Source organism: Oratosquilla oratoria, unplaced genomic scaffold (assembly GCF_046742065.1).
Source record: "Oratosquilla oratoria isolate Oo_2021 unplaced genomic scaffold, ASM4674206v1 SCAFFOLD94, whole genome shotgun sequence".
Taxonomy (NCBI): Eukaryota; Metazoa; Arthropoda; class Malacostraca; order Stomatopoda; family Squillidae; genus Oratosquilla; species Oratosquilla oratoria.
Window position 1 is genome coordinate 140,001 of NW_027467758.1, and position 13,754 is coordinate 153,754.

General features: G+C 39.0%; 1 protein-coding gene across 1 annotated transcript; it reads right to left on the minus strand.

Annotated features, from left to right (window-relative positions):
- Positions 1–1,240: 1,240 nt before the first annotated feature.
- Positions 1,241–1,645, minus strand: LOC143024127 (protein FAM200C-like). Its single transcript, XM_076182908.1, has one exon. The coding sequence runs from the start codon at positions 1,643–1,645 to the stop codon at positions 1,241–1,243; it is 405 nt and encodes a 134-aa protein (XP_076039023.1).
- Between the last annotated feature and the right edge of the window lie 12,109 nt (positions 1,646–13,754).

Genomic DNA, 13,754 nt, shown 5'->3' on the forward strand with positions numbered 1-13,754 from the left:
AATGGTTTTTGCCTCGCCCCAATTTATTCTGTGATTGTTGTTGGCTACGTGTTGAAATACCGCGGAGTTATGTTGAGCATATTTAACTGAGTTTTTATGTTCTTTAATTCTCGTTTTTAATTCTCTGCCCGTTTGTCCCCAGTACACTTCATCACAATCTGAGCAAGGTAATTTGTAAACTCCGGGATTTATGTCTTGTGTTGGTCTGTGATGAACGTTAACTACTTTTCTGAAAAGATTGTTAGGATAACTAAAAATAATATTTACATTATCTTTTGGCAACATTTGAGAGAAATTATTGATGGATTGGTTAAAAGGAAGTTTTAGGCAGTGTTTGTTCCATTTTTGATGTTGAGATGGATGGGAAGTGGATTTATAATAACTGGTTTTGGCTTTGTTTGTAAACCAGTCTGGGTACCCTAATCTTTTCAACTGAAATAGTGGGTTCTTAGTGCAATTACTAATGTGTAACGACATTACTGGGCAGTGATTTACACCCACGATGGATACTTCTTCATCTTTCCGCGCCCTCTTTCTACAAGATGGACTCAAGCAAGCTCATCGACATTTTGAATCTTCCATCATCGCCAGCAAGAAGAGGAAGAACCAACGTCAATTTTTATCAAAATGTCTAGAAGAAAAAAGTGTGCCCGAAGTCGTTCGGATTCCATAAGCATAGCCACCTGGGTCATAGTTTTCCCGCCTACATCAGGGAATTCCTAAACGAACGCATCAAGCTAGCTTCATTGGAATGTGACCTTGCCTACCACCAAGTGAGGTCGGCCACGAGGAATCTCAGGTTATTGTGTCCCAATGATCACACCTACAGATTTTTATCCAGGGTAGCCTGGGAAAAAGCTTCCTACGTAAGTGGTAAACACCTAGAAATTCTTCATAAGAAACTGGAAAGACTGTGCAATAATAGTGTTTGGTCAAAGTTTTCTGTTACAGAAAACATTGTTCATTTATCAGATATAACTCTTACACGTTATGAATTAGAAGTGTTAGGCCTATGCGTTAATTTTGTCTTGAAGCCCACAAAACATCATGCATTAAATTATATTGTGGAATTTTACTAAATATTCTTAGTAATTTTTTTAGCTTGTTCTGTGAGTTGTTCCTTTACTTCTGTTAACTCAGGCATGTCTTTGAAATTCTTCTACTGTATATTCATTCAGAACCAATGCAACTTTTCAGCAGAGGCTTTGAAAATACGTTTACAATCTTGTAGCTTGCATAATTAGACTTGAAACTGCAGTGACACTTCACTGAGCTTACGAAAAATCCACGCTAGAAAGAAAATGTCACACTTGTGGCTTCTGACTTCTTCTGCAAAATTGTTTTCTCCTAAATTTTCTAAAAAATTAACAATTGTGTCGAATAACTCTACAAATCGTGCTAGGCAGTTTCCTTTTGAAATCCAACGAAGTTCTGTATGGAGAATGAGGCTAACGTGCTCTTGTTCAGTATCAGTGCAAAACTTTCGAAAAAGTCGATCGTATTTCCTGTGTGACTTTATTTCATTGACAGTTCTAATAACCACTCTTAATGATTCATGAAGATGAGGACTAAGTGTTTTGGCAACTAAATGATGACGATTTATCACACAATGAACTGCAAGGATTGAAGGACATAATTCCTTCATGCGAGCAATAAAACCTTACTGCTTACCAACCATAGATGGAGCACCATCCGTTGCGCAGGATACCAAGTTTCCTAATGGGATTTCATTATCGTCAAACCAAGATTTTGTAGCTTCATAAATGGATAATCCAGTTGTGTCAGTTTCTAATACAAACACGCACACATACACACCTACACACAAACACGTACACATACACAAGCGCATACTGTCACAGATCACTTGTGACTCGTAAAGTTTGGCTGAATTATACACATACATAAACAACTCGTTAACTAATACATCAATTACAGTTTGAAGAAACTAAGTGGTTTGCGAGAGTATCACCAATTTGCGTAATTGAAGTTTCTCTGAAGCATCAAATACCAAGACTTGGAAACTATGAAGCTTCAAACCTCCGAAACTTCGAAACTCAAACTCCGAAGCCTGAAGAGTAGAGGAAGGGAGAATGACCGGAATGGACAGTCAAGAATCGACACAGCTGGTGAAAGATTCTGACATAAATGGCGCCCAACGTGGGGCCTTCTTGTGCGTTATTCACACTCTGGCAGTAAAACTTTTATTGTAACATTGAAAGTTAATTACAGAATTGTGAGAGCCATGTCCGTGCAGGAATTGACGAGTGAGGCGGAAACCCTGGGGTATACGGATACTGAGGAAATCCGGGAGTACGTCCGAAAACGGCAACAGCAACCTCGGGACGACAGAGCGCAGGAACGAGAGTTCGAGAAACTAAAGTTGGAACATGAAAAGGAGAAGTTGGAACATGAAAAGGAGAAACGGCTGCATGAGAAGGAGATGCTACAGCTCAAACTTTCCCAACCTCAGACCGATGGTACCAGCTCGCTAGGTGTCAACCCTGTCGCTCACACCCAGTTCTCTGCACACCGGCTCAACATTCCAAAGTATGAGGTAGGTCAAGCGATTGAGCCTTTTATTGACAGGTTCCAGATGGTGGCGACTACGTACAAATTGAGCGAAGATGTTAAGAAGGTTGAGTTTATGAACCTCTTCGACGGGAAGCCTCTCGACATCATCCACCGTCTTGACTCCTCAATGCGGGATTATGAAGGTATGAAGAAGGCATTACTTCTAGCTTATGGTAAGACAGTGGAGGATGCGCGTGACCAATATCAGCGAGCTATGTTGCAGGATAAGGAGACGGTAGCCCAGTTCTGCGCTCGATTGAAGAGTTACTTGGACCATTGGATGGAAAAGGACGAGACTCCGCAGACTGTCGAGGGTCTGCGCGACTTGATGCTGCGCACCCAGCTGGAAAGGTCGTGTCCCACGGAGCTGGTGGCTAAATTCAAGACACAGAAAGTCAAGGACCTCCAGCAAATGACTGATCTGGCCGACGCACACTTCGCAGCTTACGAGTACCACACGAGGAAGCAACTTCACAAGAAGTTGCCTCCAACTGTTCATTCTCAGACACCACAATGGTCTAACACGCAAGCCCAACACCACAGTTAGTTACCACAGTCATCTCCACAGCAGTCGAAACCACAAAGATTTACTCAATCCTTTTATCCTCAGAGCCAAGCAGAGCAAGTGAGGAACCAGCCCTACTCTCAAGGTGGCTGGAAAGGTCACAAGGGTCAGAAGAATCAGCACGCTGCAGCAGCAGCAGTACACCACGAAGGAGCACCTGAGGAATTTTCCCCAAAGGTTACTCAACAAGAAGAGTGTGTCACCGCCGGTTCCGTGTCAACTCCCCAACACGTGTACTTGTCAGCTGCATTGAGTTCTAGTCTCAGAGGTACAGGGCTCCTGGTTCAGCCTGGCAAGGTAAATGGTGTCACCACGGAAGTCTTAAGGGACAACGGATCGACGGGGTGTTGTGACAAGGAGAGGCTTGTAACGCCTGACAGTTACACTGGAAATTATGTAACCGTGAGTCTTATCAACGGGACTCGGGTGATCTGCCCTTTGGCTACGGTTCAAGTGGTTAGTCCTTTCTACACCGGACGAGTCATCGCTGCAGTCATGGAGGAGGTGGTAGCAGACTTGGTTATTGGAAACATTCCTGGAGCCAAGAAATTTTGCTCAGACGAAGCCACCACCCAAACCTGTGCAGCGGCGGTTACCAGAGGAGCCGCCAGAGCAACCAACCAGGTAAAACCATTGATACTTTCATCTGTTTCAGATCTTGCAAATAGTGAGGACGTAGTTGCCGAGCAAACGACCGATCCCACACTTGCCATGGTTCGTAAGAAGGTCCTAGAGGGACATTGCAGAACTTCTCGGGGAACGGAAACCAGATTCCTTGAGAAAAGGGGAAGACTTTATCGCAGTACGGTGTATCCAAGCGGGGACTCGAGACTACAGTTCGTCGTTCCAGAGAAGTACCGCCTGGCAGTGTTTAAGCTGGGTCATCATGCTGTACTAGGTGGACACATGGGAGTACAGAAAACTCAGGATAGAATTCAGTCTCAATTTTTCTGGCCTAGGATAGGCAGAGAGATAGTGAGGATGGTGAGGTCATGTGACGTATGTCAGAAGACTACAGATCGCGGCCGAGTGAAGCCTGCAGCACTCGGACCGTTGCCTCTGATCGCTGAGCCATTCCAGCGAGTGGCTGTGGACATCGTTGGACCTATCATTCCAAGAGCAGCTGACGGAGCCAAATACATCCTTACCTGCGTGGACTTCGCGACGAGATGGCCCCTTCGCAATATTGAAACCATAACTGTCGCCGAAGCAATGTTCGAAATCTTTTGTCGCGTGGGCATTCCTAAGCAAGTGTTGTCCGACCGGGGGAGCCAGTTCACTTCAGTCATGATGGAAGAGTTGCTGAGGCTACTGGCTGTAAAAGGGCTCAGGACTACCCCTTACCACCCCATGTGTAACGGGCTCTGTGAGCGTTTCAATGGTACCCTCAAGAAGATGCTGAAGCGGATGGCAGCAGAGCAACCTAAGGAATGGCCACAATTTATCGCCCCTCTACTATTCGCCTACCGCAAAGTACCCCAAGCTTCACTACAGTTCTCGCCATTTGAGTTAGTCTACGGCAGGTCAGTTCGTGGTCCTCAGCAAGTACTGCGAGAACTCTGGGACGAAGAAGAGCCTGACCCCGCAGTGAAGACAACTTATGCATATGTGCTGGACTTGGCCGAACGACTACGAGAGACCTGTGAAGTAGCAAAGCAAGAGCTACTGAAAGCTAAGGAAGTTCAGAAGGCGTACTACGACAAGAAAACTAAGCTGAGGATCCTCGAGGAAGGAGACCAGTGCCTCCTCCTTCTACCCACCGCGCACAACAAGTTGCTGTCGCAATGGCAAGGACCTTTTGAAGTAGTCAAACGTCTCAGTGACTTGAACTACTTGGTGAAAGTGGGACCAGACCAAAAGAGGTTCCACATCAATATGCTGAAGAAATATTACACACCTCAAGTTACATGTTCGGCAGTTGGTCAAGAATGTTTGCTGAATAGGGGAGATCGTGTGCTATCACCTGAACAGTGCGAGTGTTTGCAGCTTGTCGAAGGCCAGTTTAAGCAGTCGCAGCTGTGTGTAATCATGTGTGTGCGAGTGTTTGTGTTTATGAATGAGCTTGTATGTGTATGTGTACGTGTTTGTGTGTCTGTGTGTATGTGTCTTTGTGTGTGTTTGTATGCGTCTGTATGTATTTGTGCGTGTCTGTGTGTGTGAGAGTGAGTGTGTGTGTGTGTGTTTGTGTGTGTATGTATGTATGTGTGTGTGTGTTTGTGCGAGTATGTATGCATATGTTTAGTCGTTTATCTCACTCTTCCTGTATCTAATTTCAGTTGAAAATATAACATGAGTAGGCCTACTCGATGACAATAAAAATCAAATTTCATGATGACACAAATTGGGCTAATCTAGGTCATACTGAAGGTGTTATTAACCTGGAGTAGGACTAACTCGTTGTCTTACACTAAAGGATTATTAGAGGTAAGGTGGCTGTGGGTTTTCGATCAACAGCTTAACACATGGTAGATAAAAATCACTTTCAATGGTCAAGTGGACATTGGTTACAAATAACGTAAAAACTGAATGGAAAAAATATTATCTGTATGTGATAGTTACAAACTGACACACACACAAACACACACGCACACACACACACATGACTTGACGACTTAGTGGTAGCAATCGTGGTCGCCACTATGGGTTTGAATCCTGCCCAGTGCTGAAATAAGTTCAGTATTGCTGCGCTGCGAGTCGTTGCTCCAAATTTCGTGGGCGGTGAGAGGGGTGTGTGTGCGTGTAAGGTCACAGCATTACCCATATACCGGACATATATGAGGTCTGAGCTCTAATAAAGGAGGGAAACAGTTGTCGATCACGAGTCCAAAACGTGATCCAAGACCATGGTGAAACCATGTTGAATCCCACACACATGCACATGCACACGCACACACAAGCTCGCACAGTCGCACACAAAACACACACACACACGCACACACACAAAAGCATGCATACGTACACACATGTACACACACACGCACACACACACACACACACACACACACAGAAACACACATATACATACATACAAACATACACATACACGCAAATACGTACACACACACAAATACATACAGACACACGCCTATACTCACACGCACAAGCCCCAACGCAGAAACGCATTTACACACACACACACATACGCGCACATGCACATACACAAAAACACATACGCTCGCGCGTATATATATATATATATATATATATATATGTATGTATATATATATATATATATATATATATATATATATACATATATATATATATATATATATATATATATATATATATATATATATACACAACACTGAATGGGTACCGGTGATTAACAACCACAATGCACTTTAATTGTAAGCCATCAACATCGGGATACCCAACGGAGGCGACATGCAGAAACTGAAAGGCGGTACTCCCAAGGACTCTAACCCAGCAATCATATGACAAGTTCCGTAATTACTTACCAACTACGCTATCAAGAATAATAGCGTTGTTGGTAATTTACTATGGCACTTGTCATGTGATTGCTGGGTTCGAGTCCTTGGCAGTACCGCATTTCAATTCCTGCATGTGGCCTCTATTGGGCCTCCCGATGTTGATGGCTTAGAATTTAAGTCCATTGTAGTTGATAATATATGTATATATATATATATATATATATATATATATATATATATATATATATATATGTGTGTGTGTGTGTGTGTGTGTGTGTGTGTGTGTGTGTGTGTGTGTGTGTGTGTGTGTGTGTGTGTGTGTGTGTGTGTGTGTGTTTGTCTTTTTCACCATGGTCTTGGATTAAGTGTTGGATTCATGATCGACAGCTATTTTACTCCCGGAAGAGAGCTGAGATCTCATATATGACCGATCTATGGGTACTACTATGATCTTACACACACACACACACACATTCCCAACTCCCCGCCCACAAGAGTTGGAGTAACAATCGGCAGCGCAGTGATACTAAAATTATTTCAGCCATGTTTGATTGTGTGTGTGTATACTGCATATAGGAAAAAAGAACTTGGACGTGTGATTCATATTATGCAGAAACCCCACGAGGGAAATAACAGCAAATAGATATATACAGTACATATGTATGTATATGTGTATATATATACATACATACATATATATATATATATATATATATATATATATATGTATATATGTATATATATACATATATATATATAATGTGTGTGTGTATCTATGTATATATATGCATATATGTATATATATATGAATATATATTTGTATATACATACATATATATATATATATATATATATACACATATGTATGTGTGTATATATATATGTATATATATGTACATATATATATACATATGTATATATATATGTATATATATATATATATATATGTACATATTTATGTATATATATATATGTACATATATATATGTATATATATATATACACATGTATATACATATATATATATATATATGCACATATATATATTTATATGTATACATATGTATTACATATATATATATATATATATATATATATATATATCAGACTGTGTGAACACTTTTATAAACACACACACACACACACACACACATATATATATATATATATATATATATATATATATATATATATATATATATGATATGTATAATGTATATATATATACATATATATATATAATATATATATATATATATATATATATATATAGAGAGAGAGAGAGAGAGAGAGAGAGAGAGAGAGAGAGAGAGTAGGTTGGGATATGTTTCTGTAGTGGTTAAGTACTAACTTTCAAATAAAACCATTTGATAATTTCACAACTGTTTGTAGCGTATTACAGACTTTTCAAAAGACCAATGGAGTCATTTTTTTGAAGAATTAAGTTTTCATGAACTTATCCTTTCCTGCTCACAGATCCTAGATCGTATCAAGAACTATGTAAAAGAATGTAAAATGTGTAATATCTTCAGAAATCTTCTTCGACCGTCTCACATAAGGTTTTTTTTTCAGCAAGGAATTCCAGTACCCAGTAAAATAGTCATGGCTGTTAATTTTTGTATTGATATCCTAATTCTCTTACAAATATCGTACATGGTAAGTATATGTACGTATATATATATATATATATATATTATATATATATATATATATATATATATATATATGTATATATATCTATACAAATGTATATGTATATGTATATACGAAATATTAACGCCACACCAGGCGCTCATCAGCGAAGGGGGTTTACCCTCACCACTTTTTTTACATGACGACCCTACCTCCGGTTACCCTTTTGCGGAAATAGAGACGAGAGTACGTCCTGCAGAGACGCAACAACTTGCCATCAATTCGCAACCATCATCCACCCACAGTTATCTCTTGCTTCTTACCTTTTGTGCTTAAGAGCTTTTCCCTATAATCTCGATGACCCTATCACCCCATCCATCCATCCTATTCTTGGTCCTCACCTGAAGCTCACTCCATCCACCTTTGTCACCTCTCACCGCCTACGAAATTTGGAGCAACGACTCACAGCGCAGCAATACTGAACTTATTTCAGCACTGGGCAGAATTCAAACCCATAGTGGCAGCCACGATTGCTACCACTAAGCCGTCAAGTCATGTGTGTGTGTGCGTGTGTTTGTGTGTGTCAGTTTGTAACTATCACATACAGATAATATTTTTCCACACACACTCACACACACACACATACACTCACTCACTCTCACACACACAGACACACACAAAATAAACAAAATATCAAATATCAATAACACTACCGGGTTTGAGAATATAAGCTCAACTGTGTTCAGGATGATCACCAGAACTTCCTGACACGTGTGTAACATTGCTCTTGTGTATTACCAAACACAACAGTCTTGCAGATCCGCATTATCCTTCCACACAACTGGCCAACCCACATCCACCTCCCTTCACCCCCACCCCCCTTTCAGGCCCTTGGCTCTCCAACCCCCTGAGGTCCATCACTAAGCCTCACCCCAACTCCACACACTCACAAAATGTTCTCATCTTTCTTCTATCAATTTCATATTTTCTGCGCATCCCCATGCTCCTTCCTGATGCTATCCCCACTCTCCCCACCCCTCCACCATCATTCGAGAGTCAATCCTTCAACACTTCCTCGTTCTTTCAACTTCCTCAATTGATCTATTCAGACCTGTGTCTGAGTAATTCTCCTTCAGGGTCTTGAGCATTCTAAACATCTTCCAAACCCCTTCGCTCTCTAAAGAGTGGTATAGAGATGAATAGATTCGCTAGGTGGTAGCCATTATGAAAAGAGTGACACCCGCTATAAAAAAGGGTGTAGTCTCTTTGCTTCAATAAGTGCCATGGAAATTAATAAAGTTATTTATCAACAGCCAAGACAAAGAAGATAAGTACTTTCCGATACTGGAGATTTATTTCACTTCTTCAGAACGGATCTCGTGGTGAATCTCGATCCTTGGAGATCCTCTTTAGAAGGGCGTCATCTTTCCTCTCGGGTACGTAAAATAATTAGTCCCGTAAACAAACTAAATCATATCAAGTTTACCTAGGATTGCGAATAAAAAAAAAATTCAATACCACGAACCTTGAGAAGTTGAAAGACTTTTTATTCGAATCATCCCCAACTTTAACGAATATGCCACAGCCGTAAAACTTGTGCCCGGGGTGATAAAAGATATTTCTTGTATGAATGTCATGTATACACCAACATAAACATACGTGTTCCTATATATTGTGCCAATTTCTTTAGAATTGGGACCTGTCATAGCTCGCCTACTCTCCCCTCTCCAGAACACTAGTGATTTTGAATGAAATGGAATCCTTAGCCTTGTCCAAATCACCACAGCAAGTTCTATATTATCTTTAAAGTATGCACAAGCTCTAAGGAATGATATTTCACAATCTGACTTCACCAATTCACCAGACTGACGAAGACCACCATTTGGGAAAACAAAAGAAGGTCGTCCACTGGATCTTCAGCTGTGCCAGAAATGATGAACCGCACAGTCCGAGGCTTCGGCAAAGCGCTCTGGTTGGTTCTGGAATGCTGTCGGGAAGCTTTGCAAAGTTTGAACTGCTTTGGAGTCAAGACCTCGAGAGAAATGCCATTCAATTTTGAAGAGTCTGCTTCCATCGGCAACCCACAGGGGGCTAAAGGGGATTACAAAAAAAAAATCAGGAAGACAAAGACAGACAGAGCCTTCCATAGAAAGTGGAAATTTTGGAAGAAGAAAAGCACAACCTTCTCGAGGAACTGAAGACTGCCAGAACACGAAAGGATTCAGACCCTGTCAAAGATAATATAGAAGGCCTTCCAGACAGTACCTATAAACCAGCAATTCCAGAAGAAGTTATTCCTTCTGAAGACTGCAAAGAAAAGGATATCTTGAGTTTATCTTTCCTGGTTAAGAATAATGATATTAAACAGGAAGACACAATTCCTAAAGCTTGCGAGGGTCAACAGAAAGACCCAGAAACCAGAGATAATAATGTGTCTTCGCTTTCTTCACCTTTAACTGACAACACTTTGATCAAAAGTCAATCACACAGATGCCCCTGACATACCAAATGTCTCTTTTCTTTTTCTTTTTTGTTATATATATATATATAAGTATAGAGTTTGGCGTTTTGCTACTTTGGAGATTTTTTTTCATTGCTATTTTAATAATGTCTCTGCCTCTCCATCCAACTCTAGCCATTCTGATCCTGTCATAATTCCTCACCTCCTATTTTTCTGTTATATGTTTTCTTCCCTTCTGGTACTGTTGTACACCATCCATAGCTTGTCGTTCATCTCATCCCCTTACCTTAACACCTCTGTAGGTAAGTCATCACAACCTGTCTTCCTCATTTTTTACATTTGTCTAATTGTGTCAACTAGTTCTTCAACAGATTTTTGGTCTTTATTATCTTTTTTTTCTGTACTTTTTTTTTCATAGTATAGGAATATTATTTTGGTCGTAGTGGTCAGGATAGCATTGTTCCTCATTCTCCCATTGCCTCCTATTTTTCGATGATTTGCCCTCCTTTATTCTTATTTATCTATTTATCTATGTTTTTTTATGGGACTCATTGGGAGCAGGTAATCTTCCAATGCTTTTCAGCTGCCTTTTATGTAAGATCTTCTATTCACCCAAGTATTTTTCTTTTAACTTTTTGTCAGGAATAAACTCAGACTAAGACTCCTACGTTTCCTACTCCATTTGCGTCATATACATATATATATATATATATATATATATATATATATACGTGTGTGTGTGTGTGTGTGTGTGTGTGTGTGTGTGTGTGTGTGTGTGTGTGTGTGTGTGTGTGTGTGTGTGTGTGTGTGTGTATGTGTGTGTGCATGTATGTATAAACAAACACACAGACGCACGTACACACGCACGCATATACAAATATATGCGTACACGCGGGGGTGTGATTTCCTAAATGCGTGTGTACACGTCCATGTGTGTGTGTGTGAGTGTTTGTGTGTGTATATTTGTTTTTGTTTGTTTATTTATTTGTTTGTGCATGTGTGTGCCCAGATGTGTGCCTATTTGTGTGTGTTTGTGTGTATACGCATGTGAGAGTGCGTGCGCGCCCGTATGTATGTGTGTGTGTGTGCTTGTGTGTGTGTGTGTGTGTGTGTGTGTGTGTGTGTGTGTGTGTGTGTGTGTGTGTGTGTGTGTGTGTGTGTGTGTGTGTGTGTGTGTGTGTGTGTGTGTGTGTGTGTGTGTGTGTGTGTGTGTGTGTGTGTGTGTGTGTGTTTGTGCATTTGATTGTGCGTGCATGTGTGCATGTGTGCGTGCATGTGCGTGCATGTGTGTGTATATATATATATATATATATATATATATATATATATATATATATATATATATATATATATATATATATATATATATATATACATGCATCATTAATCACATAAAACACGTGAATAAAGATATCTTGCTTGAAACCACGAAGAAATCAAAGAACGGAATAGTGAACGTTTTCGTCTATATAAGACATTTTGATAGTACTTTGAAAATGTCTTAAACAGACGAAAACGTTCGATATTTTTTCATTTCCTTGTAGTTTCAGGCAATATATATATATATATATATATATATATATATATATATATATATATATATATATATATATATATATGCGTGCGTGTGTGTGTGTGCGTGTGTGTGTGTGTGTGTGTGTGTGTGTGTGTGTGTGTGTGTGTGTGTGTGTGTGTGTGTGTGTGTGTGTGTGTGTGTGTGTGTGTGTGTGTGTGTGTGTGTGTGTGTGTGTGTGTGTGTGTGTGTGTGTGTGTGTGTGTGTGTGTGTTTCCGTGTGTGTGTGTGTTTATATGTATGTGTATGCCTTAGTATCAATATGTTTGTAAGTCCATATATATCACAGTACTATTGAACATATGACCTAAAACACATTAGCAGGAACAAGAAAGAAAAATGAAGGTCATGCTACTTGTGCGTCAATGATCTTCTGAGACCTACACTAATAAGATCCTGAGAACGTTTCTTTATTATCAAATTATTTAATTTTCAATGATGATAAAGGATTTCGGATGTTCAAAAGATTTTCTATCAATTTATTGGAAATGGTCTGTAGATATAATTTCCTCTGGGATTTGAAAAATGGACAAAGGTTTCTATATATCAGCTGGAAAGAATAAAAAGTGTCATGAGAAATGGATATCTGGGGATTGAAGATTGTAGGATTGTAGGTAGGGTCACCATGTAAATAAAGCGGTGAGGGTAAACCTACCTCCCGGACGGACACCTGCTTTGGTGTTAATATTTCGTGTATGTACATATACATTTATATATACAAATATATATGTATATATATGTATATATGTATACATATATACATACATATACATTCCATGATATTTGTAAGAAAATTAGAATATCAATAAAAAAAAAAAAGACTATTCTACTAGGTACTGGAATTCCTTGCGAAAAAAAATCTTACATGAGGCGGTCAAAGACGATTTCTAAGATATTATAATCTTTACATTTTTTTTACATAGTGCTTGATTCGATTTAGGATCTGTCAGCAGCAAAGGCTAAGTTCATGAAAACTTATTTCTTCAAATAAATAGCTCCGTTAGTCTTTTGAAAAGTCTGTAATATGCTACACACTGACGTGAAAATATCAAATGGTTTTATATGAAAGTCAGTACTAAACCACTGCCGAAACATATCCAAAGCTACTCTCTCTCTCTCTCTCTCTCTCTCTCTATATATATATATATATATATATATATATATATATATATATATAAATATATATATATATATATATATATATATATATATATATATATATATATATATATATATATATACACATATATATAATATATATGTACATACATATACATAAAACCACTTGCAAAATAAAATAAAAGGTGACCGAACGTTTTCGTCTATTCAAGATGAAAATGTTTGGTCACCTTTCATTTTTATTTTCCAAGTGGTTTTATTACACATTTTGTGAATCAGGTGTTTTTTTTATTTATTCGCATATATATATATATATATATATATATATATATATATATATATATATGTATATATATGTACACACACACACACATATATATATACATATATACACAGATA

Coding starts and splice junctions, on each gene's coding strand:
- LOC143024127 (XM_076182908.1), bottom strand. CDS start 1,645: ATGAAGGAATTATGTCCTTCAATCCTTGCAGTTCATTGTGTGATAAAT.